The 20,441-nt window shown below is 50.4% G+C and overlaps 1 protein-coding gene across 1 annotated transcript in view; it reads left to right on the top strand.

Annotated features, from left to right (window-relative positions):
* Positions 1-1,402: 1,402 nt before the first annotated feature.
* dysf (dysferlin, limb girdle muscular dystrophy 2B (autosomal recessive)) overlaps positions 1,403-20,441 on the top strand; it is a 220,083-nt gene continuing 201,044 nt past the window's right edge. The window contains exons 1-6 of the mRNA XM_070859521.1: positions 1,403-1,536; positions 4,545-4,740; positions 6,376-6,531; positions 11,814-11,945; positions 12,779-12,945; positions 16,626-16,740. Of these exons, the coding sequence (XP_070715622.1) occupies positions 1,403-1,536; positions 4,545-4,740; positions 6,376-6,531; positions 11,814-11,945; positions 12,779-12,945; positions 16,626-16,740 (900 nt within the window). The remainder of the gene's footprint in view (positions 1,537-4,544; positions 4,741-6,375; positions 6,532-11,813; positions 11,946-12,778; positions 12,946-16,625; positions 16,741-20,441) is intronic.

Below are 20,441 nucleotides of genomic sequence, written 5' to 3'. Positions count from 1 at the left end.
GGGGAGGGGGCGCGGCGACCCGCGGTGAATGGGGGGGGCGTCGGGAATCAAGGTCCACGCATTGCCGAGGTGGCGGGGTCTGGGGCCGGGTCCTCCCTGCTGCCGTTGGACGACTTTGGTGGGGGTTTGTTGGGGTCAGTGGGAGGTCATGTATGACGGCACTTTGGGAGATGGAGGATCCCGCCCGTCCTGGGGGCTGCACAGGGCGAGGAGGGGTAGTGACAATGGTCTCTTCCCCTTACCTCTCCTTCCTCCCCCTCTCCATTTCCCTCCGCCCTCTCCCCTCCCCCTATCCCTCCCCCTCCTCCCTCTCCATTACTCCCTCCTCTCCACCCCCCTCTCCCTCCTACTCTCCCGACCCCTCTCCCTCCCCTCTCCTGACCCCTCTCCCTCCCCCTCTCCCGACCCCTCTCTCTACCCCCTCCCATTACCCCCTCTCCCCACCCTTTCCCCCTCCTCCCTCTCCATCCTTCCCCCTCCCCCTCCCACTTCTCCCTCTCTCTCTCTCTCTCCTCTCCCCCTCCCTCTCCATCCCTCCCTCCTCTCCCCCTTTCCCCTCCCCCTCCCATTCCTCCCACTCTCCCCCCCACCTCCATCCCTCCCTCCTCTCCCCGTCCTCTCCCCTCCTCCTCCCTTCCCCTCTCCCTCCCCCTCTCCCTCCCCCTCTCCCTCCCCCATCTCACTCCCCACTCTCCCTCCCACCCCTCTCCCTCTACCTCCTCTCCCCCTCTACCTCCTCTCCCCCCCTACCTCCTCTCCCCCTCTACCTCATCTCCATCCCTCCCTCTCCATCCCTCCCTTCCCCTCTTCCTCCCCCTCTCCCTCCCCCTCACTCTTCCCCTTCCCCCCACTCCTCCCTCTCCCTCCCCTCCCACTCCTCCCACTCCCCCTCTCCCTCCCCTTCCCCCTCCCCCTCCCTCGCCCCCCCCCTCCCCTTCTCCCTACCTTACTCTGCTTCTTTAAGACACTACTTAAAACCTACCACTTTGACTAAGCTTTTGGTCATCTGTTAAAGGTGAGATATAACAACAACAACAACTTGTAATTATCTAGCGCCTTTAATGTAGTGAAACATCCCAAGGCGCTTCATATGGGTATTATGCGATAGAAATTTGACACTGAGCCGCATAAGCAGGATTGGTGCAGGTTGGTCAAAGAGGTGGGTTTTAAGGAGCGTCTCGAAGGGGGAAAGAGAGGCGGAGAGGTTTAGGGATGGAGTTCCAGAGCTTGGGCCCCAGGCAGCTGAAGGCACGGCCAGCGATGGTGGAGCGATTATAATCGGCGATGGTCAGGGGGGCAGAATTGGAGGAGTGCCGCCATAAATGCAAGTTGTTGTTGTAGTTGACTTGCCTGTTATCCTGTGTTATTTTTCACATGGCTGTAATCTCATGTTATATTTGACATGCCTGTGACCCCGTGTTCTTTGCAGGAATCCTGTCTTGAGCTGGTCCATCTCGCCATCAAAGCGAAAAGTCCTGAGAGTGAAGTGAAGGCGAGAATTGCTGAAATGATCGACTATGTGATCACGGACTGCAGGTAGTACAGCAACGGAGTACCAACCATTCAGGTCATCGGGCAACCACGCGCAGTTATTGTAGAGAGCAACGCCCAGGGTATTTTCTTAATATTCCTTCCTGGGATGTGGGTGTCGCTGGCAAGGCCGGCATTTTTGCCCATCCCTAATTGCCCCTTGAGAAGGTGTTTGGTGAGCCGCCTTCTTGAACCGCTGCAGTCCGTGTGGTGAAGGTGCTCCCACAGTGCTGTTAGGGAGGGAGTTCCAGGATTTTGACCCGGCGACGATGAAGGAACGGCCGATATGTTTCCAAGTCAGGATGGTGTGTGACTTGGAGGGGAACGTGGAGGTGGTGGTGCTCCCATGCGCCTACTGCCCTTGTCCTTCTAGGTGGTAGAGGTCGCGGGTTTGGGAGGTGCTGCCGGAGAAGCCTTGGCGAGTTGTAGAGAGTAACACTCAGTGTACAATACAGTGTCAGCTGTGGCTCAGCATACACTCTCTCTCTCTTGCCTCTGAGTCAGAAGGTTGTGGGTTCAAGTCCCACTTCAGAGACTGAAGCACAAAAATCTAGGCCGACGCACCCAGTGCAGTACTAAAGGAGTGCCGTCTTTTGGATGAGACATTAAACCGAGGCCCCGTCTGCTCTCTCAGGTGGATGTAAAAGATCACTATTTTGGCGAAGAGTAGGGGAGTTATCCCCGGTGTCCTGGGCCAATATTTATCCCTCAATCAACATCACTAAAATAGATTATCTGGGCATTATCACATTGCTGTTTGCGGGAGCTTGCTGTGCGCAAATTGACTGCTGCGTTTCCCACATTACAACAGTGACTGCACTCCGAAAATGTCTTCCTTGGCTGTAAAGTGCTTTGGGACGTTCTGATGTTTGTGAAAGATGCTATAAAAATGCAAGTCGTTTTTTTTCTTTCAGTGTACAGTATAGAGAATAGCAGCCCCTGTACGTGTAAGTAAATTGAGAAGACTTGCACACAGCCCGTGTTGCAGGCAGAGAGGGGATTCGAGCTTGTCACAACGGGGCAATCCTCTCCGTTCTAACTCGATATCGAATACCCTGGGCCGGATTCTCGGTCTTCTGCCGCCCCACTTAGTGCCCCGGAGGGGGGGGGGGACGGGGCTCGGAGCCTTACCGCCCGGGAGAGGCGAGCGGGCGTGCAGCGCCCCCTGGTTGCGACAACGGCTCGATTTCTGGGTGTCCGTTCGATCCGCAGCGCTCCATAGCGCCCCCTGGTGGGAACTGCTGTGAACGCGGGCGGACCGAGCTGTAGCGGCTGCAGTGAGCTAAGTAATGTCGACCTCAGGTAAGTGTGATTGGTTCATATTTTTCTTTTTTTTGCGGTTTATGTTGCGGTGGCGTGGGCTTATGTAATGGGAATGTTTTTGGTGGGGGTTTTTTTTTCTCGGGTTTTTAAATCCCGCCCCCCCCCCCTCCAGGCCTCTCTCAGGGTGCTCCGAGGCTGGCTGTTTACCCCGGGATTATCACTTACTCAGCCGGCCGAGCGCCCCACGAGAGGTGTGTAACGCCTCCCTTAGTGCCCTGCCCCACACTCTGGGCCCGGCTGGTGAATTTTGCGCTGGCAGACGCCAGCCATTTCACCGCCCCGCCTGGGTCAATACCACAACAGTGGCATGACCAAATCGCCACCCCTCGGTGTTTTGAGTCGAAATAATTCTAGAAAATCACTTGGAATTAAAACGTAGCCATATTCCCTAAATCTGCGCGCCGCATTCCTGCTGACCTTTGTCCGATTTTTAAATCTCTGGCATTAAATTGCCAGCAAGACCAATTCTTTCAAAACAATTTGGAATAAGTTTATTAAACACACACACACACACATACACACACATACACACACATACACACATACACACACATACACACACATACACACATACACACACATACACACACACACATACACACACATACACACACATACACACACACACACATACACACACACACACACACATACACACACATACACACACACACATACATACACACACACATACACACACACACACACACACACACACATGCAAATAGCCTATTGAACACAACAGCAGTCCATTAGTATCCTACGGACTGTACTTAGTTACAACAGCTACAATGATGATACAATAGTGATTTATAAAAAGGTATACATTACGTCCCTCTGACAAAGCACACGCACTTGGTGTCCGGCCTTGTTCTGCTAAGGAGCTGAGGGACCCAGTAATCTTTCCTCGGATTATTATTATTAAGTCCATTGTTTCTCAGAAAGCCTCAGGATTGGGTCTTGGTTTCAGGGCCGTTCCTGATTGGCTTCTTCTCATACGTGTGTCTGTCTGGAGGGCCGGTGCTATTCCTTGATTAGGTTAATGGCTTTCCAATGAACACCTTTTCTAGTTTGTTGAGTTTCAAGGGGAAGGTATCTATTTTGTCTCTTCAAACTTTTGTTGGCCGGCACAGATATGATGGTAAGTATTGCAGGGAATCGAATACGGCCAGGGTGATCTCCTGGACTAGTGTCGATCGCCAAGGATGGGTCGGAGAGGAATTTTCCCAGATTTTTTTCTCCCTAAAGTGGCCTGGGTTTTTATCTGTGTTTTGCCTCTCCCAGGAGATCACATGACTCTGGTTGGGGTGGAGTGTAGAATGTTTCAGTATAGGGGGTGTCGCAGTTGTGTGGGGCGGACTAGGTGCTCTTTACCTTTCCGCCATTGTTCATTGTTCATAGGTTTATATGTAACCTTCAGGGCTGCTGACCGAGGGCCATGCGGCTCTTTGTCGGCCGGTGCGGACACAATGGACAGGAATGGCCTCCCTCTGCGCTGTAAATTTCTGTGTTTCTATGTTTCTAAACTTGTCTATTCATATAATCTCATTTATATATGTATACACAAAATCAGTTTTATCATTACTAAACACTTTTATTCTTACACCTTTCTGTTACCCCGGCTGTTTCCTCGGGCAGTGCCAGAGATGTGTCGCAACCCACCAGCTTGTCTTTGTATTTTCCTTTCACAGCCAGCCCCTCCCCAAGGTCTCGGAGATATCGTCTGCTACCTCCCTGGACAGCCACATCCACAGGTTCCGCACCACCAACCTGCTGCAGATCACACAGGCCGCTGAGAATCTCAAACACGAGGACCAACCGGAGCTGCCCCAAGTGCTGGATCAGGCCGAGGATTGGCTCATTCGGCTCAGGTCCATGGCCGAGGAGGTGAGGCAGCCCCTGCATTCACTCAGCTCTCACAGACTTTACTGAGATACTGCGTCTGACTTAATGTTCCCACTCATCGTTGTGAGAACATCTGAATGCGAGGAGGCCATTCAGCCCCTCGAGCCTGTTACTCAGGAACAGGAGGAGGCCATTCAGCCCCTCGAGCCTGTTACACAGGAACAGGAGGAGGCCATTCAACCCCTCGAGCCTGTTACACAGGAACAGGAGGAGGCCATTCAGCTCCTCGAGCCTGTGACACAGGAACAGGAGGAGGCCATTCAGCCCCCCGAGCCTGTTACCCAGGAACAGGAGGAGGCCATTCAGCTCCTCGAGCCTGTGACACAGGAACAGGAGGAGGCCATTCAGCCCCCCGAGCCTGTTACACAGGAACAGGAGGAGGCCATTCAGCCCCTCGAGCCTGTTACACAGGAACAGGAGGAGGCCATTCAGCTCCTCGAGCCTGTGACACAGGAACAGGAGGAGGCCATTCAGCCCCCCGAGCCTGTTACACAGGAACAGGAGGAGGCCATTCAGCCCCTTTAGCCTGTTACACAGGAACAGGGGGAGGCCATTCATCCCCTCGAGCCTATTATACAGGAACAGGAGGAGGCCATTCAGTCTCTCGAGCCTGTTACACAGGAACAGGAGGAGGCCATTCAGCCCCTCGAGCCTGTTACATAGGAACAGGAGGAGGCCATTCAGTCCCTTGAGCCTGTTACACAGGAACAGGAGGAGGCCATTCAGCCCCTTGAGCCTGTTACACAGGAACAGGAGGAGGCCATTCAGCCCCTTGAGCCTGTTACACAGGACCAGGAGGAGGCCATTCAGCTTCTTGAGCCTGTTCAGTTAGATCATGGCTGAACTGTGATGGGTGTCAGAGCTAATAGGTGGGAATATTTCACTTCCCTCGACACTGTCCCATCAAACACTCCCAGGGCAGGTACAGCACGGGTTAGATACAGAGTAAAGCTCCCTCTATACTGCCCCATCAAACACTCCCAGGGCAGTACAGCAAGGTTAGATACAGAGTAAAGCTCCCTCTGCACAGTCCCATCAAACACTTCCAGGACAGGTACAGCATGCCCTCAAAGTAAAATGTTGACGTTGTTCGAAGACATGTAAGTGATTCTTGCCTGGGCTGAACTGGTGTGGTTCTGTTAAGGCAGGATAGGGAGGAACTCCCCGGGGAAACCAAGACACTTTCCCCATGAAGCTTCACCTTGATATAGGGGACAGGCGGGAGGGGCCCCCTTGCTCCGACTGGAATTGAAAAGTCTGCTTGAATTGTGGCTGAATTCTAGCAGAGTTCAGGATCTGGCTCGCACTCTGCACCCCTCACCGGCCTTAGGTGTGACTTACACCCTCTCCGGCTCCAGGGGTTTCGGGAGCAGTTGCCGTCAATTGTAGAATTTCTGAGTGCCAAATTTCCACAGCGTTACTTCCTGCTGACCCGTTGTAATGTCAGCACGAGACCTCTCCCCTTGGAAACGGCAAGGTTAGGACTGACACACGGGAGAACCGGTGTGGAAATTTGCTCCCTTCTCCCCCGCTCCGTCCCCTTCTCCCCGTTCGTCGTTTACAGAATTGCTTCGTGAGGAAGACCCGATTTGGAATGACCTGTTTTCCATTCGACAGCCCCAGAACAGCCTGCCTGACATCGTGATCTGGATGCTGCAAGGCGACCGGCGTACAGCCTATCACCGAATCCCAGCTCACGAGGTTCTGTACTCCAAGAGGGCCCCCAACTGCTCCGGCCAGCACTGCGGGGTGCTTCAGACGATATTCTTCAAGGTGAGGAGCTGGCGGGACTATGTGGTGCGTAGCAGGAAATACTTTCAGACTTTTGAAGAGAAGCCCAGTAGAGTGGAGCTACTCACAACAAGTTAGAAGCTGGGCTCTTTTATATAAGGGGTTATCATTGGGACTTCAGCCATGCCTCAGTGTTTGCACCCTTGCCTGTCAGTCAGAAAGGTGCTGCTCCAGAAACCTTAGCACTTGTAAGGTGTTTGCATTTCACTCCACTCCGATTCTCAGACCTCGGAACTTATAGTGGGAAAGGACAACATGTGGCACAAAATTTTAGGCTTAACCCAGTGTCAGTGTTATTACACAACAAAAAACAACTAAAACTACAGGACTACACTGCCGAGAGAAATCGACTGAAGACATACAATCACCATTCCTGGCTGTAGCTATTGTAGGTTCGTGGTCATTGGTTCTGTGACCGGTTGGTTCTTCTTCAGTCCCTTCTCTGCAGTGCTGTTCCTTTCGTCTCCTTCTGTCTCTCTGTTTGTCCATCTTCCTTCGTTCTTCCTCCTGCTTCTGTGTCTTTGTGTCTTTGTGTCTCTGTGTCGTATATTTATATCCATAGTATGAATAAGTTTCATGCTGGGCCGGGGTCTGATTAATGCATCTGGATTGATGTGGTGATTGGTCTAACTGGCTGTGGTGATGAGTTAGAATGGCTACTAATTTGCACATGGAGTCGACAGTGCAAAAGATAACTCCTTATCCCTAATGCCCCGTTATCCAAAAATGTGCATTTCGTAGGGTCCTTTGTAGTCCTGGTTTCTTGCAGACTTGTAGTCTCTGGGGTGAACTGTTTTACCCCCTGCGGCCAATCAACCCCGGGGCTCCTCTGATAGATAGTATCAATCTCTTTGTCTGTATGCATAACCAAGTGTCGTCCTTGATCAGCGAGGTTGCTTTCACTGGGTGATGAGTCACCACTTGCCTCAGGCTGGAGCCTTGTTCCCAAAAGTTTTTATGTTCGTGGCCTCTTCCTGTGCCTTGTTCCAAGAAAAATAGCTGTGCCCTTACACACTTGACAGTCCAGTGCAGTACTGAGGGATAGCTGCAGTGTCGGAGGTGCCGTCCTTCGGATGAGACGTTACACGGAGGCCCCGTCTACCCTCTCAGGTGGACGTAAAAAATCCCGTGGCCACTATTTTGAAAGAGAGTAGGGGAGTTCTCCCTGCTGTCCTGGCCAATATTTATCCCTCAACTAACATCATTAAAAAACATATGATCAAATTGTTGTTTGTGGGAGCTTGTTTCCGACATTGCATCTCGTTCATTCCCTTTCAGTAACATAAGAACATAGTAGGAGCAGGAGTCAGCCATATGGTCCTTTGTGCCTGCTGCACCAGTCACTATGATCATGGCTGATCTTCAACCTCAAATCCACTTTCCCGCTCTATCCCCATATCCCTTGATTCCCTTAATATCCCAAAAATCTATCGATCTCAGACTTGAATATACTCAATGACTGAGCATCCACAGCCCTCTGGGGTAGAGAATTCCAAAGATTCACCAGCCTCTGAGTGAAGAAGTTTCTCCTCATCTCAGTCCTAAATGGCCGATCCCTTTTCCTGAGACTGTGAGCCCTGGTTCTAGACTCTCCAACCAGGGGAAACATCCTCCCTGCATCTACCCTGTCAATCCCCTTCAGAATCTTTATATGTTACACCTCTCATTCTCTAAACTCCAGAGAGTATAGGCCCATTCTACTCAATATGGGATGGTGGACAAAACAAATGGGATTCAAGAGAAAAGGTTACACCTGGACAATCTAAGAAGAACATAAGAAATAGGAGCAGGAGTCGGCCATTTGGCCCCTCGAGCCTCTCCGCTATTTAATAAGATCATGGCTGATCTGATCACGGACTCAGCTCCACTTCCCTGCCCGCTCCCCATAACCCTTTTACTCGCTTATCGCTCAAAAATCTGTCTATCTTTGTCTTAAATATATTCAATGACCCAGCCTCCACAGCTCCCTGGGTCAGAGAATTCCACAGATTTACAACCCTCTGAGAGAAGAAATTACTCCTCATTTCAGTTTTAAATGGACGGCCCCTTATTCTGACTATATCCCCTAATTTTAGTTTCCCCTATGTGTGGAAATATCCTCTCTGCATCCACCTTGTCGAGCCCCCTTGTTATCTTATATATTTCAATAAGATCACCCCTCGTTCTTCTGATTTGCAATGTGTATAGGCCCAACCTACTCAACCTATCTTCAGAAATCAACCCCCCCCATCTCTGGAATCAACCTCGTGAACCTTCTCTGAACAGCCTCCAAAGCAACTATATCCTTCCTTAAATATGGAGACCAAAACTGTACGCAGTATTCCAGGTGTGGCCTCACCAATACCCTGTACAGTTGTAGCAGGACTTCTCTGCTTTTATACTCTATCCCCCTTGTAATAAAGACACTGTTACATGTGGAATGCAGCGAGTTAGGTTTTGATGAATGTAGGGTTAGATTGATATACAGGAGGTTAGACGGATATACAGGAGGTTAGATGGATATACAGGAGGTTAGACGGATATACAGGAGGTTAGATTGATATACAGGAGGTTAGATTGATATACAGGAGGTTAGATTGATATACAGGAGGTTAGATGGATATACAGGAGGTTAGATGGATATACAGGAGGTTAGATGGATATACAGGAGGTTAGATGGATAAACAGGAGGTTAGATGGATAAACAGGAGGTTAGATTGATATACAGGAGGTTAGATTGATATACAGGAGGTTAGATGGATATACAGAAGGTTAGATGCATATACAGGAGGTTAGATTGATATACAGGGGTTAGATGGATATACTGGAGGTTAGATGGATATACAGATGGTAGATGCATATACAGGAGGTTTGATTGATATACAGGAGTTTAGATTGATATACAGGCGGTTAGATTGATATACAGGAGGTTAGATTGATATACAGGAGGTTAGATGGATATACAGGAGGCTAGATTGATATACAGGAGGTTAGATTGATATACAGGAAGTTAGATGGATATACAGGAGGTTAGATTGATATACAGGAGGTTAGATTGATATACAGGAGGTTAGATGGATATACAGAAGGTTAGATGCATATACAGGAGGTTAGATTGATATACAGGAGGTTAGATTGATATACAGAAGGTTAGATGCATATACAGGAGGTTAGATGGATATACTGGTGGTTAGATGGATATACAGAAGGTTAGATGCATATACAGGAGGTTAGATTGATATACAGGAGGTTAGATTGATATACTGGAGGTTAGATGGATATACAGAAGGTTAGATGCATATACAAGAGGTTAGATTGATATACAGGAGGTTAGATGGATGTACTGGAGGTTAGATGGATATACAGAAGGTTAGATGCATATACAGGAGGTTAGATTGATATACAGGGGTTAGATGGATATACTGGAGGTTAGATGGATATACAGAAGGTTAGATGCATATACAGGAGGTTAGATTGATATACAGGAGGTTAGATTGATATACAGAAGGTTAGATTGATATACAGGGGTTAGATGGATATACTGGAGGTTAGATGGATATACAGGAGGTTAGATGCATATACAGAAGTTTAGATGCATATTAAGAAGGTTAGATGCATATACAGGAGGTTAGATTGATATACAGGAGGTTAGATGCATATATAAGAGGTTAGATTGATATACAGGGGTTAGATGGATATACAGTAGGTTAGATGCTTACATAGGAGGTTAGATTGATATACAGGGGTTAGATGGATATACTGGAGGTTAGATGGATATACAGGAGGTTAGATTTATATACAGGAGGTTAGATTGATATACAGGAGGTTAGATGCATATACAGGAGGTTGGATGGATATACTGGAGGTTAGATGGATATACAGGGGTTAGATGCATATACAGTGAGAGCTGGATTTATTTCTGGCTGGGGTGGAGATTAACTCTTACAGAAGGTAGGTACTGCAGGGAATTCTGGACCAGAGTGATCTCCTGGACTGGTTTCGATTGCCTCGACGGGTCGGAGAGGAAGTTCCTGGATCTTTTTCCCCAAATTGGCCTGGGATTTTGACCTGTTTTTTTTTTTGTCTCTCCCAGGAGATCACATGGTTTTGGGTGGGGTGGAGTGTGTCTGTTGTGATACGCGAGGTATCGCAATTGTGTGGGTCAGGCCCCATGGACCAGAGGGTCGCTACCTGTCCGCCATTGTTCGTATCTTTGTATATTTTGCTCCATTATATTCAAAAAAGGTAGACATTTCCTCATGTAATATAATTCTCCCTCTTCGTCAGTCTGAGAAGCTTCAGTGAAGGCTTGGAGCCCATGAACAGTGCAGACTTCGGGGCCGAAATTCAGGGACTGGACAAGGCCCGCTCCCACCGGTTTGCGGCAACCATGCGGCGGAATCAAGTGGCTGCCGCGTTCCAGTCGCTGGGCCGCCCCGACCCAAATTTACCTCGGGGATTTTTTCGGCCTGTCCCCACTTCTGCCCCGCTGCTGCCGACCGCCGCAAGTGTGTCATCGAAACGTGCACCGCCGCTCTGCCGCACCTCCGGAACACCCCGACCCAAATTCACATGGAAAAAAAAAATCACCGATCCGCTGCGCGGTAACCCCAACAGCTTCCTCCGTCGGCGCACCGTCTGAGTGTGTGTGGATCGCCCAGCACAGCGGCCGCCCTTCGAGGGGGAGGGCCCGCGGCCGCGGCCGTCATGTTGTTATTTCTGCCAGCCGACTTCCCAACCGGCCGGCCAATTATTGCCGGCAGGCTCGGCCGGGCCGCCAACAGGCCACCAGCTCTCGGGTGCCAGGCCGCTGGCCCGGCCGAAACCCTCCCTGGTGGCCAAGTGGCCGTCGGTGAAGAATCCCCGATTCTCTCCCCGTTACCGCAGGGGAGAGAGAGAGAGCGCGCGGTGACGTACACCCGCTGTGATGTCACCACCACCACCGCTGAGCGACAGCGGCGGAGACTCGCTCCTGCCCCTCAGCCTGCCTTACCGCCCCCATTGTGACCGACTTCCGGTCCCCCCCCCCCCCAAAAAAAAATTAAAAGTGCCGTAAATCGATCCGAAAGCTGCCTCATCGTTCCCGGCGGGGGAAAAAACAGGTTAAAAAAAAATAAAGCGTTGCCGCGCCAGCTTTCTGGCGGCGTTGAATCTCGGGGGGCCCTCCCCCCACCCTGTGTCTGTCGGGAGGAGCGGGTTCCGTGGGCGCTGGTCTTTCCTGGGTTTGTACTTTGTACTCGGCGTTGTGCGTTGAGACCCACCGGCCCTCCTTGCTTCTTTCCCAGCGCCCGCGGAGCAGCTCGAAGGTCGGCAAGATCCCAGCCCAGGTACGGGTGCGGATCTGGTTCGGAATGGCAGCGGACAACAAGGAATTCAACCAGTTCACCGAGGGCAAGCTGTCAGTCTTCGCAGAATCCGTGAGTTCCATTGGCCTCTGAGAGAGACCCGGGATCGTAACTATTGCGTTCCAGACTGAGCCGCTGTTGGTATTTTAGCTTGATTGCTTCCGGCCACATACCCCCGGCAAAACCAAGACCGCCTACTTCCACCTTCCGTAACGTCGACCGCCTCCGCCACTGCCTCAGCTCATCCGCTGCTGAAGCCCTCATCCGTGCCTTTGTTGCCTCTGGACTCGACTATTCCAACGCACTCCTGGCTGGCCTCCCGCATTCTACCCGACGTAAACTAGAGGTGATCCAAAACTCGACTGCCCCGTGTCCTAACTCGCACCGAGTCCCGCTCACCCATCACCCCCTGTGCTCGCTGACTTACATTGGCTCCCGGTTAAGCAACGCCTCGATTTCAAAATTCTCATCCTTGTTTACAAATCCCTCCATGGTCCTCGCCCCCTTCCCTATCTCTGTAATCTCCTCCAGCCCCACAACCCCACAAGACGTCTGCGCTCCTCTATTTCTGTCCTCCTGAGCATCCCTGATTACAATCGCTCCACCATCGTGCCTTCTGCTGCCTGGGCCCTAAGCTCTTGAACTCCCTCCCTAAACCTCTCCTGTTCTCCGCCCCTCTTTCCTCCTTTAAGACGCTCCTTAAAACCGACCTCTTTGACCAAGTCACCTGCGCTAATTTCTACTTACGCGGCTCGGTGTCAAAATGTATTTGTTTTGTCTTAAAGCGCTACTGTGAATCGTCTTGGGACATTTTACTGCATTAAAGGAACTATATAAATACAAGTTGTTGGTGTTGTAAGATCCCGGATGGGCTGCGGGTTAATGGAGCCATGTTTATCGCGCAGTATGAAAATCAGACCAAGTTGGCCCTGGTGGGGAACTGGGGGACAACCGGCCTCACCTTCCCCAAGTACACAGACGTTACCGGGAAGATCAAACTCCCCAAAGACTCCTTCCGACCTTCCCCAGGCTGGGCCTGGGCGGGAGACTGGTTCATCTGTCCCGAGAAAACGTGAGTATATCGGGGGAAGTTTGAGACCGTGGCACGCAGCACGAGGGGGTGATGGGGGTGAGGGGCGGGGGGGGGGGGGCGGATTTGAGTAACTGCCCCTTCCGGTTACCTGGAGAGACAAAGTGGCCCCAATCTGTGTGTTGTAACCTCTCATAGAATCATAGAAATTTACAGCATGGCCCATTGTGTCCGCACTGGCCAACCAAGAGCTACCCAGCCTAATCCCACTTTCCAGCTCTGGGTCCGTAGCCCTGCAGGTTACAGCACTTCAAGTGCACATCCAAGTACTGTTTAAATGTGGTGAGGGTTTCTGCCTCTACCACCCTTTCAGGCAGTGAGTTCCAGGCCCCCACCACCCTTTGGGTGAAGAAATGTCCCCTCAAATCCCCTCTAAACCCCCCCCATTTACTTTAAATCTATGTCCTCTGGTTGTTGATTCATCTGTCAAAGGAAACAGGCCCTTCCTATCCACTCTATCCAGGCCCCTCATAATTTTATACACCTTAGTTAGTTCTTCCCTCAGGCTCCTCTGTTCCAAAGAAAACAGACCCAGCATCTCCAATCTTTCCTCATCGCCAAAATTCTCCAGTCCAGGCAACATTCTTGTAAATCTCCTCAGCACCCTCTCCAGTGCAATCACATCTTTCCTGTCATGTGGTGACCAGAACTGCACGCAGTACTCCAGCTGTGGCCTAACCAGTGTTTTATACAGTTCAAGAATAACCTCCCTGCTCTTGTATTCCATGCCTCGATTAATAAAGGCAAGTATTCCATATGCCTTCTCAACCACCTTAGGGAATAAGGGGTTATGGGGAGCGGGCGGGGAAGTGGACCTGAGTCCATGATCGGATCAGCCATGATCGTATTAAATGGCGGAGCAGGCTCGAGGGGCCGAGTGGCCTACTCCTGCTCCTATTTCTTATGTTCTTATCTACCTGGCCTACTACCTTCAGGGATCTGTGGACCTGCACTCCAAGGTCCCTTTGTTCCTCTACACTTTTCAGTGTCGTACCATTTAGTGTGTATTCCCTTTCCTTGTTAGACCTCCCCAAATGCATTACCTCACACTTCTCCGGATTGAATTCCATTTGCTGCTGTTCTGCCCACCTGACCAGTTCACTGATATCTTCCTACAGTCTGCAGCTTCTCGTATTCAGAAAGAATGGAAAGAGGTTTCTCCCGCATATCCTATCAGGTGTCTGACACAGGTGGAGACCCAAAGCCAGGCGTCCATTGTGGCTCAGGGGACAGCACTCTCACTTCTGGGTCAGAAGGTTTGTGGGTTCAAGTCCTACTCCAGAGACTTGAGCACAAAATCCAGGCTGACACTCCCAGTGCAGTGCTGAGGGGGCGCCGCACTGTCGGAGGTGCCGTCTTTCAGATGAGACGTTAAACCGAGGCCCCGTCTGCTCTCTCAGGTGGACCATAAAAGATCCCATGGCCCTAATTGAAGAAGAGCAGGGGAGTTATCCCTGGTGTCCTGGGACCAATATTTATCCCTCAATCAACGTAACAAAAACAGATTATCTGGGCATTATCGCATTGCTGTTTGTGGGAGCTTGCTGTGCGCAAATTGGCTGCTGTGTTTGGTACATTGTAACAGTGACTACACTTCATTGGCTGCACTGACGTCCGGGGGTCATGAAAGGCACTGTAGTGATGGGAATTCTTTCTTGTATGTCACACTTCGGGGCAAGCACACCACCACCCCGCCCAAGGATGGCTGACTCGGTTTGAATTTACCGGTTTGATACTACCATCCCAGAGTCACGCTGCCTCCACAGAGATCCTGTTAACCTCTCTCCCAGGGAACTAGTCACCAGCTGGTCACTAGTGAATGGAGAAGGGAGGGTATGTGGGTATCACCGGGGCATGGTCGTGTCGTGGTTATGTGACTGGACCAGTATCCTGGTTTTATTATTGCCGCGTTTGTTGCAGAAGCCAGCTTACCTTGCCGATGGTGTCATCGTTGGCAGGGTAACCCTCTCCCCTCAGAGTACCCGGGAACGCTAGCACAGTGGTTATGTCACTGGATGAGCAATCCTTAATGTAGTCCTTATTACTCGGGGGATCAAGGGGTATGGCGAGAAAGCAGGAAGGGGGTACTGAAGTTGCATGTTCAGCCATGAACTCATTGAATGGTGGTGCAGGCTCGAAGGGCCGAATGGCCTACTCCTGAACCTATTTTCTATGTTTCTATCTGGACTAATGATCTGGAGACGCGAGTTCAAATCCCACCCTGGCAGCTGGGGAATTTAAATTCAGTTAAATAAATCTGGACTAAAAAGCTCGAGTCAGTGATGCTGAATGTGAAACTACCGGATTGTCGTAAAAACCCATCTGTCTCACCAATGCCCTTTAGGAAGGAAATCTGCCATCCTTACCCGGTCTGGGCCTATACGTGACTCCAGACCCACAGCAATGTGATTGACTCTTAACTGCCCTGTGAAATGGCCCAGTGAGACACTCAGTGACAGCTTGCCACCTGTTCAAGGGCAATTTTAAAAAAGGAGGGAGAGAGAAAACGGGTAATTATAGACCGGCTAGCCTGACATCAGTAGTGGGGAAAATGCTGGAATCAATTACTAAAGATGAAATAGCAACGCATTTGGAAAGCAGTGACAGGATCGGTCCAAGTCAGCATGGATTTATGAAAAGAAAATCATGCTTGACAAATCTTCTCGAGGTTTTTGAGGATGTAACTAGTGGAGTGGACAAGGGAGAACCAGTGGATGTGGACTTTCAAAAGGCTTTTGACAAGGTCCCACACAAGAGATTAGTGTGAAAAAGTGGATCGACTCGGCTTATATTCACTGGAATTTAGAAGAATGAGAGGGGATCTCATAGAAACATATAAAATTCTGACAGGATTGGACAGGTTAGATGCAGGAAGAATGTTCCCAATGTTGGGGAAGTCCAGAACCAGGGGTCACAGTCTAAGGATAAGGGGTAAGCCATTTAGGATCGAGATGAGGAGAAACTTTTTCACCCAGAGAATTGTGAACCGATGGAATTCTCTACCACAGAAAGTTGTTGAAGTCAATTCATTAGATATATTCAAAAGGGAGTTAGATATGGCCCTTACAGCTAAAGGGATCAAGGGGTATGGAGAGAAAGCAGGAAAGGGGTACTGAGGTGAATGATCAGCCATGATCATATTGAATGGTGGTGCAGGCTCGAAGGGCCGAATGGCCTACTCCTGCACCTATTTTCTATGTGTTTATTAGGGATGGGCTGTGGGGGGACATGAACTTGGGCTGGGGGATGGGACAGGAACTTGGGTACGGGGTGGCGGGAAGGGGGGGGGGTTGTTAGGAACGCGGACTGGGATGAGGAGCTGTATCCTGTCTGGAGTCGGCAGTCAGAATGGCTTGAATCACACTTTGCAAAGTCACTGAGAACTTGGGCTGGGCGGTTCCAACTCCATACTCCAGAGAAACTGCCGGCTGTGTCTTATCCTCCAAGGTGACCAATCAGCAATCAGGTCACCTGGTCAAGGGGACCCAATCAGAGCATTTTGCTCGTGCAAATAGGCACGTCCATAAATGCTGGCCTTGCCACCGGCACACCCACATCCCGTAGATACATTTTGAAAGAACCCGCCCCTGCTTTTGGCCGCGGTTGAACGAGTCGCGGAGACGTACTGCCGTTTAATGCATTGCCGCCATTCTCACCTGCAGCTTGCTCTATGACATCGACGCTGGTCACATGACTTTTGTCGAGGAGGTATTCGAGAATCAGGTCCGGTTGCCGGGGGGGCAGTGGATTCACATGACCGACGCCTACTCTGATATCGTAAGTACCTGTATAGAATCATGGCCATCGTGCCTCTTTGGTAGAGTTCTCCTATTAGTCCCACTCCCTCCTGTTCTTTCCCCACAGCCCCACTGATTGTTTCCCTTAGTGTATGTATCCAGTACCCTTTTGAACGTTACGATTGAATCTGCTCCCACCGCCCTTTCAGGCAGCGCCCTTCCGGATCACAGCACCTCGCCGCGTAAAAAAAATGTTTCATAAGAACGTAAGAACTCGGAGCAGGAGTCGGCCATTCGGCCCCTCGGGCCTGCTCCGCCATTCGATACGATCATGGCCGATCATCGACCTCAACTCCACTTTCCCGCCCGATCCCCGTATCCCTCGATTCCCCTCTGGTTCTTGACCCACCCTAAGTGATCCGGGAGCACCTCGAGTCTCGTCGCCGAGAGCATGCAGACACCAAGCGCAGGCAGCGGAAGGAGCGTGCGGCAAACCGGTCCCACCTTCCCCTTCCCTCAGCGACTACCTGTCCCACCTGTGACAGGGACTGTGGCTCTCGTATTGGACTGTCCAGCCACCTGAAGATCCATTTTAAGAGCGGGAGCAAGTTTTCCTTGATTCCGAGGGACTGCCTATGAAGATCGACACGTGTCTTAAATCTGTGTCCTCTGGTTGCTGATCCTCCTGCCATTGTAACCAGTTTCTCCCTATTTGCTCGATCAACACCCCTCAAAATTTTGCACACCTCAGTTAAAGCTCCCCTTAACCGTCCCTGCTCTAAGGAGAACAATCCCAGCTTCTCCGGTCTCCCCGGATGCTCTGACCTCCTGTGTGTGCCAGTAGAGGCCCATCTTCAATGGGAAAGAGCCCTCGCATACAATCACAGGAACCGAAACTGTTGGCCTTACCGCCCACTGCCGCCGAGATCTGCCGACATTGCTCTCCGGGTTGTGTCCAGTGCCAATTTGCACTTGGGGCTGGAGCGAGTGGTGGGGGGGGGGGGAGGGGAGAGCAGCCGGGAAACGCCCGCTTCCGTCAGCGGAAGGCCGATTGGCGCGACTGACCGCCCGCCCGGCCGAGGTGCCAGATTGGTGCGGGCGGGAGTCGGTGCCAGCAGGGGGAAGGTTCGCCGCGAGGAAAGTTTAAAAAAACTGGAAGGAAAAGTTAGTGGAATTTTTAAATAACATTTTTTTCACAGCGAGTTACCTTAATGGGTTCCCCTGAACGTCTTCCGGGGAATTTTATTTTCCAATCGTTTTTATTCGCCCCTCCGTGGGCCCGACTCCATCCTCGGGGCGGCAAGAACCTGTGCCGCTGAGATTGGGAGCTCCCACTCACTGCCGCCCGGTTTGACGGCGTGCATCGCCCGTTTGCCGCCGGCCCAACTCGAAAATTATTTTTCATCAATTTCCTGCCCAAAGTGCCGCCCGGTCTCTCAGCAGCCATCTCGGTGGCACTTGGGCGGGACTTGGCCTTCACCAAGTTCACCAAGCCCGATCGAATGGTACAGCACAGATAGAGGCCATTCGGCCCATCGAGTCTGCGCCGGCTCTTTCAAAGAGCTATGCAGTCAGTCCAACTCCCCGCTCTTTCCCCATATACCTGTAATCTTTCTCCTTCAAATATTTATCCAATTTCCCTTTGAAAGCGACTATTGACTCTGTAACCACCACCCTATCAGGCCGTGCATTCTAGATCCTAACCACTCATTGCGTAAAAAATTTTACCCTCATGTTGCCCTCTGGTTCTTTTGCTGATCCCCCTAAATCCGTGCCCTCTCACTAATGACCCTTCAGCCATTGGAAGCAATTTCTCTTTATTTACTCTGTCGAAACCTTTCATGATTTCGAACACCTCTGTCAAATCTCGCCTTAGCCTTCCCTGCTTCAAGGAGATCAACCCCAGCTTCTCCAGTCTCTCCGTGTCCCTTATCCCTGGCACCATTCCAGTAAATCTATTGTGAACCCTCTCCAAGGCCTTCACATCCTTCCTAAAGTGCGATGCCCAGAATTGGACACAATTCTCCAGCTGGGGCCTAACTAGTTTTATACAGGTTCGTCAGAACTTCTTTGCTTTTGTACTCTATGCCTCTATTTATAAAGCCCAGGATCCCTTGTGGTTTATTAACTGCTTTGTTAACCTGTTCTGCTACTTTCAGTCTGATTCCCAGGATGCAGGATTGACTGGATCGACTAGGCTTCTATTCACTGGAGTTTAGAAGGATGAGAGGGGATCTCATAGAAACATATAAAATTCTGACGGGACGGGACAGGTTAGATGCAGGAAGAACGTTCCCGATGTTGGGGAAGTCCAGAACCAGGGGACACAGTCTTAGGATAAGGGGTAGACCATTTAGGACTGAGATGAGGAGAAACTTCTTCACTCAGATGAACTGGCATCAACAACTCTCTGCGGCAGGGAATTCCACAGGTTAACAACTCTCTGAGTGAAGAAGTTTCTCCTCATCTCAGTCCTAAATGGCCTACCCCTTATCCTAAGACTATGTCCCCTGGTTCTGGACTTCCCCAACATCGAGAACATTCTTCCCGCATCTAACCTGTCTAAACCCGTCAGAATCTGATATGTTTCTCTGAGATCCCCTCTCATCCTTCTAAACGCCAGTGAATAAAGGCCCAGTTGATCCAATCTCTCCTCATATGACAGTCCAGCCATCCCTGGAATCAGTTTGGTGAACCTTCGCTGCATTCCCTCAATAGCAAGAACGTCTTTCCTCTGATTAGGAGACCAAAACTGCACACAATATTCCAGGTGAGGCCTCACTAAGGCCCTGTACAGCTACATTAAGACCTCCCTGCTCCTATATTAAAATCCCCTAGCTATGAAGGCCAACATACCATTTGCCTTCTTTACCGCCTGCTGTACCTGTATGCCCACTTTCAATGACTGATGAACCATGACACCCAGGTCTCGTTGCACCTCCCCTTTTTCTAGTTTGCCGCCATTCAGATAATATTCTGCCTTCGTGTTTTTACCCCCAAAGTGGATAACCTCACATTTATCCACATTATATGCATCTGCCATGTATTTGCCCACTCACCTAACCTGTCCAATTCACCCTGCAGTCTCTTCACGTCCTCCTCACAGCTCACACTGCCACCCAATTTAGTGTCATCTACAAACTTGGTGATATTACACTCTATTCCTTCATCCAAATCGTTAATGTATATTGTAAAGAGCTGGGGTCCCAGCACTGAACCCTGCGGCACTCCACTAGTCACTGCCTGCCATTCTGAAAAGGACCCGTTTATCCCGACTCTCTGCTTCCTGTCTGCCAACCAGTTCTCTATCCACGGTCAGTACATTACCCCCAATATCATGTGCTTTGATTTTGTATCCCAATCTCTTGTGCGGGACCTTGTCAAAAGCCTTTTGAAAGTCCAAATACACCACATCCACTGGTTCTCCCTTGTCCACTCTACCAGTTACATCTTCAAAAAATTCCAGAAGATTCGTCAAGCATGATTTCCCTTTCATGCTGACTTGGACCGATCCTGTCACTGCTTTTCAAATGTGCTGCTATTTCATCCCTAATGATTGATTCCAACATTTTCCCCACTACTGATGTCAGGCTAACTGGTCTATAATTACCCGCTTTCTCTCTCCCTCCTTTTTTAAAAAGTGGCGTTACATTAGCTACCCTCCAGTCCATAGGAACTGATCCAGAGTCGATAGATTGTTGGCAAATGATCACCAATGCATCCATTATTTCTAGGGCCACT

The sequence above is a fragment of the Pristiophorus japonicus genome, chromosome 2 (assembly GCF_044704955.1).
Source record: "Pristiophorus japonicus isolate sPriJap1 chromosome 2, sPriJap1.hap1, whole genome shotgun sequence".
Lineage (NCBI taxonomy): Eukaryota > Metazoa > Chordata > Chondrichthyes > Pristiophoridae > Pristiophorus > Pristiophorus japonicus.
The sequence above is the reverse complement of the archived record's forward strand: the minus strand, read 5'-3'. Positions and strand labels throughout refer to the sequence as shown.